The 16,846-nt window shown below is 34.6% G+C and overlaps 1 protein-coding gene across 4 annotated transcripts in view; it reads left to right on the top strand.

Moving 5' to 3' along the window:
• LOC147400623 (protein ZINC INDUCED FACILITATOR 1-like) overlaps positions 1–16,846 on the top strand; it is a 106,659-nt gene that overhangs the window by 58,304 nt on the left and 31,509 nt on the right. For all 4 annotated transcript variants that reach the window (XM_086446386.1, XM_086446384.1, XM_086446387.1 and 1 more), the window contains 4 exons: positions 9,436–9,651; positions 10,602–10,689; positions 15,501–15,586; positions 15,681–15,788. In XM_086446386.1, coding sequence (XP_086302512.1) covers positions 9,436–9,651; positions 10,602–10,689; positions 15,501–15,586; positions 15,681–15,788 — 498 coding nt within the window. The remainder of the gene's footprint in view (positions 1–9,435; positions 9,652–10,601; positions 10,690–15,500; positions 15,587–15,680; positions 15,789–16,846) is intronic.

The raw sequence follows: 16,846 nt of genomic DNA, 5'->3' as shown, positions 1-16,846 counted from the left end.
CTCCATATAGAAAGACATTTTTAATATCCAACTAATATAGGAGCCAAGCATAACACATTGCAACAGAAATAAGAACTCTAATAGAGTTTAGGCAACCCATTCGAGAAAAAGTTCCATTATAATCAATCACACAAGTTTGTAAGCCTTCAACCTCTCAATAGATCCATTAGAAAGATATTTGACTGTATACACCCATTTACACCCCATAGCCTACTTCCTAGGTGAAAGAGAAGATAGGTCCCAAGTATGATTATGATAAAGGGTTGCAATCTCCTCATCCATAGATAGTTTTCACCTAAAGAAAGATAATGCTTGTGTATAGGAAGTATGAATAAAAATAACAGACAAAAAAAGTGCAAACTGGGGAAATGAAAGTGACAACCACTGCAAAGACACAAAATCAGTAATTGGGTGCTTAATGCAAGATCTATTACCTTTCCTTAAAGCAATAAGAAGATTACTAGATGTAGAAGTAGATGCTGGTGGATGTAGAGAAACCTTAAGTGAAGCCGATGAAGGATCTGAGGCCGGCAAAAAAGATAAAGGTGTTCGAAAACGAATGTGTTGATATACTTGAAGAGGCACAATGGAGGGGTCACTTACAAAAAGAATTGAAAGCATAGGAGAGGATAAAAATATAGAAGACATCTCCCCCTGACGAGAAGACACGAGGTAATTCAGTGCGATCTTTTTGTTCAAAAAAATAAGGTGTAGACTCAAAAAATGTCACATCAGCACTTACAAAGTAACGTTGAGTGAAAAGACACTAATAACTATACCCTTTTTGTGTATGAGAGTAACCCAGTACGATCTTTCAATAAGAAGAATCATGTTATGCAAGACTAATCATCTACAAACACCACAAAGTAATGAAAACCAGATAAACTTATTATTCGTTTTAGATCACTTACAAGATAACCCAGTACGATCGTTTTAGATTACTTGTAATGTGTACAATATGAGAATTAAGATAATGAAAATTAGAAAAGATACGAGATATACCAGACATGTGGCACTAGCTCTTGAATCGATGACCCAAGATAAGGAAGACTTGATAGTCATAAATGTGGGATTACCTAAAGTAGTTGTGGGTGGAATAGGTTTTATAGTCAAGGTAGTCAACTTCTAAAGAATCTTTCCCAGCTATTGGGTAAGATTGGAAAATACAATTCTAGATATAGTCTGAGAAGTAGAATCAGGGAAAATTTGAGGAGGTTCATCTTAAGCCTGATTATCCCAAGCAGGTTTACCCCATTTATCCCAACAAAATTGCTCAGTGTGGCCATTGTAGCTACAATAAGTATACTTCAAATCACCACCATGGCTACCTCCACGACCACCACGACCTCATCTACTAATACCATTAGAAATCCCAAATTAGCCATCCAAGGAGGAATAAACTGAAAACTCGCACAAAGATTATAAAAAAACTCACAAAAATATAAAGTATCCTTTGGGATTGTCTATGATATACAGTTAGGGTTGAGAGGCCAATAAAACAACGATCAAAATAAAATCATAAAATCCAAAAACACCCGAAAAAAATTGAGATTTGGGAAAATTTTCAAACTATTGATTGAGAAGTCAAAAAAGTTGATTTTTTTTTTTTTTGTAGAAAACATTGTTCATGAGCACTATTTTAAACAGAAAACACTGTTCACAAGCACTATTCACATTTTTTTTTAAATTAAATTTTGATGCTTCAAAATTGTCTACCAATTCCCCAAACATTCATAAATACCTTAAACAAACACAAATGTAGCCTTAGATAAATATCTAGGTACAAACAAGCAAATCTCAAACACCTAATCCCTTTTTGGAACCAAGGCCCTAGGGTCTGGAAGTATCAGATTGAAGAAGGAAAAGAAATGGATTAAGAAAAAGGAAGAAAAGAAGAGAAACCAAGAAGATCTAATGGCAAAAATGCTTTAACACCATGTTAGAATATTTGGGTTAGGGAGAGAATGAGAAAAATAGAGAAAAAAATGAGTCAGTCACTCCCAATAAGGTTTGGCCTATTTTATATTAAAAATGTGTGGGCTTAATTATTGGGCCCATGTAACCTTACATTAATGAGAAATAAGACATGGTTCATATGGGCTTAAGTATTAGGTCCACACGACATTAAATAAGAACTCTAACATTAGTGAAGTGGGTAAAAACATGAAAAGAGGGAAATTGATCCATGTGACATAAAATTAAAAAGATGGTGTTGAGTACATGGTCGAACACCTTTCTAATGAAAATGGGAAGGCTATAATCATCAACATGAGGATTAACAACAGGAAAAGGAGAAGGATTATCTGCATTTTGCTTATTTGTGGAATCAAGGATTGGTTTTGAGGAGAATGTATGGTAGGTTATGCTTGTATTTGTTCTTCCTCCACCACAACATTTTTGGTTTTACGTATTTATGTTGTGTGAAAGAATTTCTCATCATTCTTCACAATGAGAGGCTTCAACTTCTTGTGGAGCTAAGTATCCTTAGATTTATCAAACACAAAAGAAATATGGACATGGAAAAGGAAGATAACACTACTCCCACTTATACTTCTTCTAAGGAAGACTTTTCCTTGCAAAGAAGGCAGTAGACTCATAAAAAGTAACATCCATTTAAACAAGACACTTGCAAGAAGATGGTCAAAAGCATTTATAATCCTTTTGTGTTGAGAGTAACCAAGAAAAGCACATTTAAGGGCCTTAAGATCATGTTTGGAGGAAGTTCTATTAATATGGCATAATTAATATATCCAAACACTTTGGGAGGAATAGAAAGCAATGACCCTTGAGGATAAATGAGTTGACATGGGGATTGGAATTTAAGTACACGAGAGGGCATACTGTTGATGAGATAAACAACAAGTAACATCTCTTTCCAAAATACTTCGGGAACATACATACCAACCTTTAGTCAATGACAATATTTTTCGCCACAACCCCATTTACCTGAGGTGTTCCCAACAAAATAAGTCTAATGAATGATACCACAGTTGGAGAAAAAGGAAGCTAGAATACCATAGAAGTTCCTACCTCCATATCAGAACGTGAACCTTGACTTTAGTATGTAATTGATTACATACCATGTGATAGAGATGCTAAAGTTAAAATTTTATCTTGTAATGTCAACGTTGTAGATTCCTCATTGGACAAAGAATGGATTAGTGCATGCCTAGGGGGTATGGGTGCAACACTCCTGGTTTATGAATTCATATGCATTTCTTTAGTTAGATTTACTTTAATTTTGGTCTCTTTGTGGGCTTCCATACCTATTTTGAGCCTACTTGTAGGATTTAGAATTTGTAGGTTTATTAGTTTCATGATCATCTTTGGAATGTATATCTTTTAAGGAAGGGCCAATCATGCATATCTAATGAGGTAAGTCAATTGGTTATATTTTGGAAGGTGTAGGTGTTGGGAATGGCTTGTAAGGTAATGAATAGTCAAATTTAGAAGTTGCTTAAGCCAAAATCTATTTTTCAAGGAAGCTTCTATTTTCAGATTTAGCAAATGAAGGAAATATTGTGATAACCCCCAGCGACACTCATCTAGATAGGTCGGGTCACTTTCAGATTCTTGATTTTAGTTATCAAGAATTTTCATGAAACACATGTCGAAACCCATCGATCAAGACGAAAGAAGAAAAAATTTGTAATTTAATTTTTTCATGTTACTTTATTGGTTATACAACTATTAATCCTAAAAGGAATGATTACACAATCATAACTATGTCTTTTAATAATTTCTCGAGATACATAGTAGGATTAAATAAGGATTAAAGATTGACTAGGGAATTAATCAAGCAAACAAACATCACCAATGGTTACTCCTCAAAAAAAAAAAAAAACTAAGGATGGATTATAAGATCACCTAGATCAAAGTTGAAACGAATCTCAAGGAATTACCTCGAAATACATGCAAAAAAATCATATATGATTAGATATGACATATAGAAAGATATAGATAAATCAAGCAAGATAGACAATTATATCTCATAAATCGGACCTCAAGGCATTGTCTTGAGATTCGCATAACTACTTGTAAGATAATCCTTGATCGGATCGATGAGGTCAAATTACACCATTGCATAGATATTTGAGGCATTTACAACCATTGATAGTAATGAGCATCGTCGCCGTGTAGTTTCTTCTTAGACTCAAGCCTTTGGGATTATCTCTTCCCTAGCTATAGATTAGATGGCTCTCGCAATCAATTCAAGTTTCTCTAACTCTCGTACTCAAAGACATGGAAGTCGAGCCCATGAAGGTCATGGTCGTGGTAAAGGGAATGGCTTTACTTGCAGCCATTATGGGAAGGTTGGATATGAGAAGGCCTACTACTTTCACCTCTATCCCTACCTTTTGAGATCTTCTATGAGACAGCCTTCTCCTCATACTGCTACTGTTGAGTCTGCATCAATTTCTCAAGCTTCCGTTAGCACTATCGATTTGCAATACCTCCAGATTCAAATTGTCGTCATTGTACGGGATCAGATCCAGGCTCACACTCCTTCATCTTTGACTATTGCGTCAGTTATTACACCCCTAGGTACATCCTATGCACTTTATGCTACTCAGTCTGGCTCTATTGAGATGGGTAATTGCTCTGGCGCCTCTGACCACATGACTGGTGAGCCCAAGCATTTTACATCCTCTATCTTTCCTACTACTCATACGAAGGTTCACCTTGCTGATCGGTCTTTTATACCTATCCATAGCAAGGGTACCATCTCATTATCCCTTGATTTTTCTCTTCACTATATGATTCACATTTCTCACCTATCTCTTAACTTTTTATCTATGAGTAGTATTACCCAAATTTTAAATTATTCCGTAGCTTTTTTTCTTATTCACTGTATTTTTTAAGACCTAGTTTCGAGGAGAATTTTTGACAAGAGGTATAAGAAGGATGGGTTGTACTTGTTTAGATCTCAATTGATTGTGGTTTCGACTTTTGTTCTCCCATCTTTTAAGAATCACACTTTTTCATCTCAGTCTTTAAATTTATGGCATGCTCGCTTAAGACAAATCAATTTTCAATACTTATGTTCTTTATTTTTTACTTTAAAAACATCTTGTAGTGGGCAAAAATTTTAGTACTCTGTGTGTGAACTCTCTAAACACATTCATACCTCTTATATTCCTCGTATGCATCGGTTGAGCACAATATTTGATTTAGTTTAGTCTGTTGTGTGGGGGCCTTCCCATGTTACTGTGTTTAATGGTCATAAATATTATGTTACATTTATTAATGACTATTCTCATTGCACTTGGGTTTATTTGATTCATTCTAGTTTTGAGGTGCTCTCTATTTTTGTTAATTTTCTTTAAATGATTCAAACTCAATACAATATCACTGTTAAATCTCTTAGGCCAGATAATAGGAGGAATCTATTTTTGATGGAATTCGTTCTTATCTTCATGAGAATGGTATGCTTCATCAATTGACATGTCCCTACACTCGTGAGCAGAATGGGGTGGTAGAACGAAAGAATCATCATCTCATGAATATAGTTCGATGTCTTTTTCGAGATATGCATGTTCCTAAAATATATTAGAATATGGCAATCTTCATTGTGATTTTTCTTCTTAACCATGTTCTGAGTCGCACCTTAGGGGGGTAGGTGCCTCTTCATGTTCTTCAACCTGACAGCACTCTCTTCCCCATTACTCCTAGAATCTTTAGGTGCAGGTGTTTTATTCAGGACATGACTCCCATTCGCACTAAATTAGATGATAAAGCCATTCGGTACGTCTTCTTGGATTATTCATCTATGTCCAAGGGGTATCGGTGTTATGATCCAGTTTCTCATCATGTCATACATTCTGTTGATGTTACATTCTTTGAAAATGTTTCATAATTTAGCACCACTTCTACTTTGCAGGACCCTGCTTCTTCACAGGACCCATCACCTATAGTATTACTTTCTCCAATATTTCCTTCACCTCCATCGTCGCTTAAGATCTATACTTGCTATCTTCATCCCTTTCCACCCTTGCCAATCTCTTTTTTGGACTTAGTATATTATCTCATTTCCTTACACCTATATCTATTCTTATTCCTTTTGTTTATGACTCTTACTTGCCTATTAATCTTCGCAAAGGTAAGTAAGGGTGTGTTACTAATCATCTCATTGCTCAGTTTATTTCCTATTAGGGTCTTTTTTCTTTTTATTAAGCCTACCTTGCTCTCATTGATTATATTTGAATTTTCCGGTCTGTATCAAAGACTTTGCGAGACCTTGAGTGGACTAAAGCTATGACTACCAAGATGGATGCTTTATAAAAAAATAATACTTGGAAACTTATTACCCTTCCATCTAAGGAGTGAACCGTTGGTTGTAAATGGGTTTTTACTGTGAAATACCTCATGTATGGTACTATTGATCGATATAAGATATGACTAGTTACTAAGGGATTTACGCAAACTCCAGGAAAAAATTTTGATGTCACTTTTGCTTTTGTCACCAAAATTTTCATTATTCATCTTCTTATCTCTTTAGCTACTTGTTACTCATGGTCCATTTATTAATTTGATATGAATAACGCTTTTCTGGATGGTGATTTGATTGAGATTATATATATGGACCCCTTCCTAGATTTTATCTTCAGGAAAGGTATTGTGGGAAGGTATGTCGCCTTCTCAAATTTCTGTATGGCCTGAAATAGTCTTCCTGAGCTTGGATTCAGTGTTTTTTAGAAGTTATTTTGTTTATAGGATTCACCAGATGCCACTCAGATCATACTTGCTTTGTTCATTGAGGATTGGATGGTCATTGTGCCATTGTTCTATCATATGTAGATGATATTATCTTGATAGGAGATGATACATAGTAAATTGACAGGGTAAAGATGATATTGGGTCGTGCCTTTGAAGTTAAGGAGTTGGGTCCTCTAAAGTACTTCTTGGGGATAAAAGTAATTCGTTCTTGTCATGATATTTCGTTATCTCAGCATAAATACACATTGAACCTTCTTAAGGATACTGGTATGCTTAGTTATTGTCCCGCCTCTTCTCCTATGGATCAAAATCATCAACTTCATGTCGAATTTGGTGACCTATCATCTGTTCATTCTTCTTATCAGAAGCTTGTCGATCATCTAATCTATTTGACTAATACTATACCAGATTTGACCTTTGCAGTTAGTGTAGTCAGTCAGTTGATGTATATTCCACATACGTCTCATCTTGATGTTGCTCACCATATTTTTTGTTACTTGAAGTTACGTCCTAGCCTTGGGTTTTTTTACTCATCCACTACTCAACTACATTTGTCGTGTTTCCCTGATGCGGGCTCTCTTATAAACAGGAAATTTACCCCTGCTTTTTGTACTTTCCATTGAGGTAACCTTATCTCTTGAAAAAATAAAAAAGAAAGTGTGGTTCTCGTTCTTCTAATGAAGTTGAGTACCGTGCTATGACTCTTAGCACATGTGAGCTTCTCTAGCTTAGATCTTTACTGATGAAGATGGGATTTCCTCCTTCTGGTTCTTTCTCGTTGTTCTACGACAACAAGTCTGCTATTTTGGTTGCTTCTGACTTAGTTCTTCATGAATGAACTAAGCATCTAAAGGTTGATGTTCACTTTCTCAGGGAAAAAGTTCGATCTGGTGCTCTTTAGACAATTTTTGTATCTTTTCAGATCAGCTTGCTGACATGTTTACAAAGTCTGTTGATCCTTCTATCTCTAACCCTCATCTTGTCAAGCTGGGTTTAGTTGATATACTTATTCCAGCTTGAAGGGGAGTATTGAGTATAGTAGTTTATAGTCTAATTATAATATTTTTATGTAAGGGCATTTATGTATATTCACTTTTTTTATTATATGTATATGCCAAGCTCTTAATTAGAAACTTAACAATTCTACAATTCTTCTTAGATGACTATTGTGATGTGTATTTGTCACATGGATATTTGGTGGTGTAGTTTAGGAGTGATATAATGGACGATTAATTTTGGATATGGATAATACATTGTTTATGATTATAGATGGGTTATTCAATGAGTACATCAAGATGAAACACGACATTGGAATTGACGGGCAATTTTTGGGTATCCATGGAATGAGTTGTAATATTTTATTTTCGTGTTTTGATTTTATTTTTAACAAACCTGAATTAAAACAATTATTATATCGATGATTTAACATCTAATCGATTTCTTCAGGATTTCTTGCAAAGAGGAATTACCTAAGATGTCGATGGATTTGACTTTTTCCCTGGTAGTATGGGACGTTTTGGAGACAGTCACTACTAATGAAGTCTGGGAAGTATTAGTTATATCTTTTTTCAAGTTGAGGTCAATAGTTAGAGGGATTGGAGATTGCACATATGCCTGATTGGCATTAAACGCGAGGTTCACACCTGGTATATATATGGATCCATCCTAGATTGTAGTCGTCGAATGGTTGACTACCATTAGGTTTAGTTGGGTCGTTGACCCTATTGTCAAACGGCAACCTAGGCCGGAAAAGATGGCATATTGCGAACGACTCTACGTTCTCCATGGGAGCCAACAGTTACCACGCCAGACCGAAATATCAGGATAGGTGAAGACACTCAACCCATGTTAAAAGGCCAACGATGTTAGGATCCCTCATTGGTAAATTAATGAGATCCTAGTTCTGTTATATGCTAGTATCTAGTAGAACTTTGTACGACTGGCAAACACTATGTGAAAAAAGCTCAAATTTGACTGTCTCGGGCCATCAAATTTCATAGAATTCGACGGACAAAGGGGTCCAATTGGCGTCGAATTTTTCATTGTCAAAATTTTGTTTTTGACAGATTGAAACTGTCAAATTAATGAACGATGGGAGAAATTCGACAATTCTAAGCCATCAAATCTAGGAACATCAAGAATTTTGACATGCCTAGACCGTCAAAATTCAGTTTCTAAAATCTGTGGGCCTTGGCCCGTCAATTTTTTCTGTCAAAATTTTTAGTTTTCACGTAGTGAAACCGATTTTGATTTGAAGATCAGTCTAAAGCTTAGACCCACTGGAGATACCCCTCACCTCATGCATGTGCCATAGAGTTTGATAATAGTAATTTGAAGGGTAAGGTTCTCTCCTAGAGCAACAAATGGGCCACTACTAGTTAAGGGAAATTTAACTTTAGAATTGGGTGTTATCAGACATAGCTTTACAATTGGACTCGTTACGCAACAATATACCACTATTTCACAAGTGAACACCCCTTTAAACGCAGCAACCACTTCTCTACTACTACAATACTCATCAAACATCACTTAGCATACAATCCAACACCAACAAACATTGGCTAACCATCAAACAACATAAAACATCAATACAGTTATTGTTCACTCCCTACTGTTCACAAACATTTCTCATGATTCCTTCTATTTTTACTTTAATATTTTCTTTGCCAAACACCTATTTATTGAGTCTTAATGTCTGTCTATATCTGGTTATTGTAGGAAACACTGCACAAACATAATGGAAACAACAAAGAAGTATATGACTCACATAAGGCTTTGGAGGCTTCATCAAATGGGAGTGGTGTGGAAGAAGAGATACAAGGAACTGTCGCAAAGGGATCAGATTCTAGGGAAAGCCTATTAAAGAATTGGCCCTTAATGTCAGCTATCATTGTATATTGTGTATTCTCACTTCAAGACATGGCCTACTCAGAGGTATTATTGCTTCGTGATTTTGTCTACTGTTGTTTGGAATATGGTTCCATGATTTGATTTACATTATGATATGTTGATCCTCCCACTGATATGTGTTAGTTGATCTAAGATATGTGTAGCTTATTTACACACAAACATGTACCTGACGCTGCGTATATAAAATGTCTGGTTTCTAAGTACCAATCAATGTGCAGAAGTATTTCAATGTAGCCCAAATGCCCATGTGAATATGCAGAAACTTATTTTGTTCTGAGACTTTAACTATTATTTGGCCTGGGCTCCAAATGATCTTTTGAGGTAAATTAAATTTGATAGCTGCTATCGGCACCCCAACTTTTACTTATTATTTTTTCTAGAATTATATTTTTTTGGTTTAGGATTTTATATGAACCCAATCACTGTGAACAACAACTGAAATTCTTTGAACGAGTGTTACAGTGTTTTCTAATGTTGAGCCAACCCTTTGTAGTGTTTGAATAGTGTGTTTCAATCTCTAATTGGGGTGTGATAAATAATTTCAGAAATTGAGGTGTAATAAGTAAAATTTGGGGTGCCAATAGTAGCTATCTTAAATTTCTACACATCTAGAAGCATAAGGCAAGTTCTAACTCGATTTCATCCTTCTCCCATCTCTTCTCTTCTATTCTCTAATCTCTACCTTCTTTTCTGCTTGCTGGTTACAACTTAAGATCACTAGAAGTTTTAGATGATTTATTTCCTTAAAAAAAAACTATAATTGATATTAAAAAATGGGAAAATGGTTGTGTTTCTGTTGAATGGAAATGCACTATTTAATAAATTAATCTAGACCCAATGGTTGCATTATTAGAAAAGTAATCTGTTTTGTTTTTTTAATACATTCACTACACTTCTAGAGTATCATGGATTTGATTATTTGCATCTCTAGTTTTATGACTGATTATATTTGATGACTGAATTTTCCCCTGCAGATATTCCCATTATGGGCTGTAAGTCCTAGAAAGTATGGGGGATTGAACTATACAACTCAGGGTGTCGGTGAAATACTTGTAATCTCAGGTATATTGATACATAACCATCTATTTACAAAATGAAAAAACATCTTCATTGCGCTTTGCTATCTCCTAATATAGGAAAGCATTTGTTCTAGATGTAATGCACATATCATTTCACCATCTAGCATCTAATTCAAATTTGTATGTATGCCATGATGCTTAAGGACCCATTTAGATGACCACCACTGATTTGTGCAAACAAGATGGGCTGAAAAATGTTAAATATGAAAAAATGTATAACTTGTTGGAAACTTTGCTTGTCATCTTAACAGACAATCCCATAAGATGTAAAGTAGACTGTCTCATGAAAGTCAATGTCACCATGCTTGGCTTGACCTTGCATTTAGTAATTTTATGGAGAAGTTTCACATGTATAGTGATATTACCAGAAAATATAATGAAAACCTTAAGGTCATCTTATAAAAAAAATAAACACCTAAAGGTCATTCTGGGTCAAGGCTGTCCTAATACAAGTTGTGGCCTAAGGAAAAAAACTTTAAATAAGGCCTTTTTTATATTTAAAATATTAATATGAGTAATATTAATTAACTCTATATAATCAAAATTGTTTAAAGTATATTCTTTTCATTTTTTGAGTGCAAGTGTACAAATAAGTTTTTGTATTCAAGTTTTGCTAATATATCATTTGACTAATCCACTTTATCCTTCTTGTGACATAGTAAGTCTTAGGTAAGATAATATGCCTAACCCTCCCTAACTAGTCCTTGCCTTTAATCCTTAGCCAAAAGTTATTGATTTTTCTTCTCAAAACCAATCATCTTAAAATTTTAGATAAAATTTGTATTCCTCATCTCCAACCTTAAGATTCTATCTACTTCAACATTTAAACATCAAGTCAAGATAGGATTTTTACAAAAATATATAATGGTGAAATTTTGGATAGAAAAATCTAGGGTTTTGTACAATGGGATAAGGCAAGGTAGAAACAATGGAATGAAAACAAGGTTGAATAGATTGAAGATGACTAGGTTTGGGAAGAAAATAATTTAGGTTTTTGGAGAAGTAGATGATGTAATTTTGGATGGAAAAATCTAGGGTTTTTGTAACAGTTAGTGCTAACTTGAAAACGATTAATTGAAAATAAAGTTGAGTAAATTTTTATAAAAAAAAAAAAAAAAAAAAACATACCATAAAAATTGAAAAACTTGAAGATGACTAGTTTTGGGAAGAAAAATCAAGAATTTTGGCTAAAAGTTGAAAATGATGGTATTTATGTCTTTTTCTTTTTTTCATTAGTCTATTAAGAAAAGTGAGGTCAAGGGAGAAATGTCCTTAATTTCGAAACACAGGGATATCTCTAGTACTCACCAACACTTGGGGAGGGCATGTCTAAAGAACCTTTTCTCTTTTTGTTAGAATTTTGTTATATTCTAACAACCCTTAGGGCTATTACTATTATCTACGACAGCCCCTTGTGGGCCTTTTTATGCAATGAGGGTGGGCCCACATACTATTTTTATTATTAGTTTTTAATATATATAAGGAAGGGCCGAACCTATAATCAATATAGTGTTCGGCTCTCTTTCTCCCTAATCTTCTCTTTCTCCTCTATTTGCTCTAGACTATTTTGGTTCTCTACTTGATGTCGAAGCAAAAAAAAAAAAATTTCTCTCCTTTTGATTTTTTTTTTTTTTTTTGGGGGGGGGGGGACGAGGTGGGTGTTTACACCCTTATTTTTGCAGTTTTATAGTGAAATGAACTTCGGTTCGTTGTGGTGGTGCAAGATAAACCCTAGATATGCATCTAGGGTGTGGTTGTGTGCTTGTGCCTGGTTGTGAATGAGTTTTGGGGCTGCGTGGTATTTTTTTTGCGAACCTTTTAAAAGGTCTAATTGCGGTGAGTGGTGTCTAAGTCTTGGCCAAAATTGGGTTTTTGATTTACCCAAAATTGGTGAAGTTTTTTTTTTCGCCTCCTACCCTTGCTACCCCTCTCTTAGGTGTCTTTTACATCGGTTGTTACCTCCCTCGTTGTGTATTTTCTTCTCTTCATTGTTGGTCTAATGGATGAATGTAGCTCTTCAACTGATGATTTAGCCAAGCAGATTACTTCAGTATAATTGAACGAAAATAATTGTCATTTTTGGTTTCATGCTATAAAGGTGTTCTTACGAGCCAAGAAGAAAGTGAAGTACCTTGTTGAAGATTCTCCTTATGAGGATTCAAAGAACTATGAAGATTGGTGGAGTAAAAATTCAGTGGTTATGACTTGGCTTTGGTTAAGCATGGAACCTCTGTGGCTTCCAATATCCTTGATACGTTAAAGAATATTTGGAGCTCTCTTGCAAAGACGCACTCTCAATAGAGTAATGTGACTAGTATGTTTGAGTTGTTTGAACACATGTTCACTACCAAATAGGGTAATAAACTCCTGAACAAAAATTAGAGCAATCTGAAAAGTATGTGGGAAGAATTATTGCTCTATCTACCCCTGAGCACTGATTTGGAAGTTTAGTGACGTCAACATGAAGAGTTTCAGGTTGCATTGTTATTGTCCAGTCTTAACTCAAAGTAAAGTGTCTTCAATTATCAAATTCTAGTCGGTAAACGACTTCCTACTATAGTGAATGTCTATTCTTGGCTTCAAAGGGCCTTACTTACGCACCCAATTCCTTCTTCACTTAAGGAGTCATTTTCCTTAATCACTAGTGATGGTACTCATGGGACTCCTCGTAATGGACGAGGCAGTACTCACTGTGGTGGTCATTGTGGTAATCGTGGTGAAACCCGTGAGGTTCATGGTGGTGATACTATCTATGGCCGTGATATTGACACATCCAATTGGAAATGCAATTATTGTGGTAAGACGGGGCATACCGAGGATTATTGTTAGGACAAATGGGGACGTCCTGACTATGCCCATAATGCATTTGCTAATACATTTTCCACATCTATTACTCAACCATCTACTTCTAAACCATTGATTTTTTATTCTAAGTCTCAGGACAATCTTACTACTAAACTTAATTAGATCCTTCAGAAGTTGTCAGGTCTACATTCTCTTTCATCTACTCCCACATCAATTATGGTCAATACATGTAATTTTGATTGTGTAGTTGCTCGATCCCCATCATCTTCTTGGATTATTGACTCTGGTCCTAGTGCTCACATTTCTGGTATCTCCTCCATTTTTTCTAATTTTCATTCATCTAGATCTCATATTATTTTAGCTAATAGTTCATTGGTGATCTTCTTCCTACCAATTTCAAGACACTCATTTCTGGCTTATTTGTTCCTGACTTTCCTTTTACTCTTATATTTGTACGTCAACTAACAAAATCACTAAATTATTTTGTAACATTTTCCCATGCTTCTTGGTCTTTTCAAGACCTCAGGACGATGAAGGTAGTTGGTCAGGGGCTTAAACGAAATGGGCTGTATTTTTTGGATTGTGATAAGCCAGTTCTTGCTTTGAGTACTTCCATCTCTTCTCTACAATAGCATTATCGCTTGCCTCGAGGATGTGTGTGAGGACAATGCCTACTGTGGCCCAATTGTGGAGAATTGCAAGAATGAGATGTGTGATGACTATGTATTGAATGATGTATTCTTTTTTAAAGAAACTCAACTATGTATTTTGGATTGCTCACTTCGACAAGATATTATTGTGGAGCCTCATAATGGAGGACTTGGTGGTTACTTTGGGCAAGATAAAACAATTTTCTTAGTAGTGAGAAATTACTTTTGGCCAAAATTGCAATAAGATGTAACATGGTATGTTGAGAAATGTCAAAATTTTCAAAGCTTCAAAGGATCAAGCACAAAACACAAGACTTTACAAGCCATTACCAATTCCTAAGCCTCCGTGGGTCGACGTTGGCATGGGTTTTCTAGAACTCAATGAGTTTTGATTCCTTTACCGAACTTCGGCAAAGCAAGCAAATATGTGGAAGAAATGGTGAAGAATATGCAAGAAATCGAAGAACAAGATATGCAAGCATTTATGAAGGATTTTCATGCACAAATCAAATTCCAAATTGAGTGTTTGAACAACAAATATAAGGAAGCTATTGATCTTTACAAGAGAAGAGTTGTGTACAATGTTGTAGGCCACTTGGTTTGGGTGGGTTTGATCAAAGATAAGTCGCTGGGTGACTTACACACTAAACTTAGAGCTCGCAAAATGGGACCTTGCAAGATATTGGATTACATCAATGATATTGCTTATAAGGTGGTGCTTCTTCCGCATTTGAACACATTAATGTGTTTAACGTACAATATTTGCTGCCTTATTATGTTGTCTAACTCATGGTTGAGTTCTTTTAAGGATGGGAGAATGACGCAGTCCAAGTTAATTGTTGGAGTTAGTTAGTTATTTGGTTGTTTGTTATTTTGGTTAATAACAACTTAAAATAGTTAGTTGTTGGAGTTAGTATTGTTGGTTTCTCTTTAATTTTCTTTTGTTACTTTAAGTGTTCATGTAAAAGCAATGTAGTCATTTCACTTGGGTTGTTATGTTTCTGCTTTACCTATAAATAGGCCATCGAATGTAGTTGTAAAATAGTTTTTAGTTGAATGAAATAGATTCAAGAGAGATAGTTTTCTCTTCCAACTTAACTTCCCAACTTCTTTGAAGTTTTCAAACAAATTAGTCTAATTTTCCAGATCTGGTTGTATCACTTTTTACCTACATACACAAGGAAATATATAATGTTATTGAACGTGTATATTCAGGACATTTATTAACTATTTAAATTATATAAACATGAATTTCATTGAGGATATCTTTTAACTTTGGTTATTGTCTACTTGTTTAACTATTAGGTTGTGGCCTTTTTTTTTTTTTTTTGCTAAGCAGGTTGTGGCCTTTTAGTCGTTCAACTTTTTCTATTTCCGATGTTTGAGAAGATTCTTGGGCCTATCATGATATCACGCATTGCAATGGTATGGTTTCAGCTACCATCCTTTATACTTTAAAGTTAGTCTATTTGAATTTTATATATGATGATTACACTTTCATTTATGGTTTTATTTGAAGGTTTTGTCCATACCAGTGTTGTCAAGTTACCCCTTTATAGCTATGCTATCAGGGTTCAGCCTTTCACTACTGATAAATTGTGCATCTCTTTTGAAGAATATTCTCACTGTAAGTACAAACTCAGTTTGAAGAATTTCCTTTTTCTAGTTTCAAGCGGAATTTTTTTTTTTAAAGACTTAGTTTTGATGTACTAAAAGAAAGGGATACACTTAACTTCTGTTGATTGTACTTGTTATTACCAATGAAATGTTCCAAAACTCAGCCCAATCCGAAATTTCTAACCCCATGTTTATGAGTTGAAGAATTGTGGACCGTCTATTTTTTGTAAACCACTTTTGATGGGGTTAGAAATTTCATAATGAGCTGATTTTTGGTGATGATGATCTCCTTTTCATAAAGATCATCTTCACCAAGAAACAGTTGTTCAAGTTGTAGATGATGATAAAATAAGAATAAAATAAAATCTTGGCAAGCAAAGGTCGAACCATAGAGACAACGTTAATCCAAAGTATTTTTACTTCCAATCCAATTCAAATTTATGTAACCAATTAAAAATAGTTTTTGAAATAGATTTATCTAAAATAAACTACTAAAATAAAAACTTAAGAATACGAGAGAGAGGTGTAGATCAATTGGATCTACCTTCACAAGCTTTAGCAATGATTTATGATTCTCTTTTTATCTTGATCCACTAAACAAAACTAATGTTTATGGGTTGAAAAATCAGCAGTTAAATATAAATGAGATAAAAAATATGCAATAATTTAGGTCGAGATTATTAGGTAAACATTAATTATTCTCTGTAGAACATGGTTCTTCTTAAAACTTACCAAAGAAAGAGACCATCAAAACTTTGAAAATATTTAATATTCAAATTAATAATAAATACCCATGCTATCACAATAAAACTATTAAGTCATTACGAGAATAGTAAAATACTGACAAATCTTGCTCAGACTTTCTCAATCGATCTAACGGAGATTTAGCCAATAGTCATCGCAAGAACAATAAAGCATAAATAACTAAATAAAACATGAAAAGGATAAGTAAAGGTAAGAGAAAGAAATTATATTTATTGTTTATTGACTTAAATCGACAGAGCTTTCTTACAACTTTCATAAAATTAAGAAAAAAGAAAATAAAAACTTAAAACTAAAATAATATAA

This window comes from Akebia trifoliata, chromosome 6, assembly GCF_017979445.1.
Source record: "Akebia trifoliata isolate Shusen 1 chromosome 6, ASM1797944v1, whole genome shotgun sequence".
Lineage (NCBI taxonomy): Eukaryota > Viridiplantae > Streptophyta > Magnoliopsida > Ranunculales > Lardizabalaceae > Akebia > Akebia trifoliata.
This window is presented reverse-complemented; position numbering and strand designations above follow the sequence as displayed.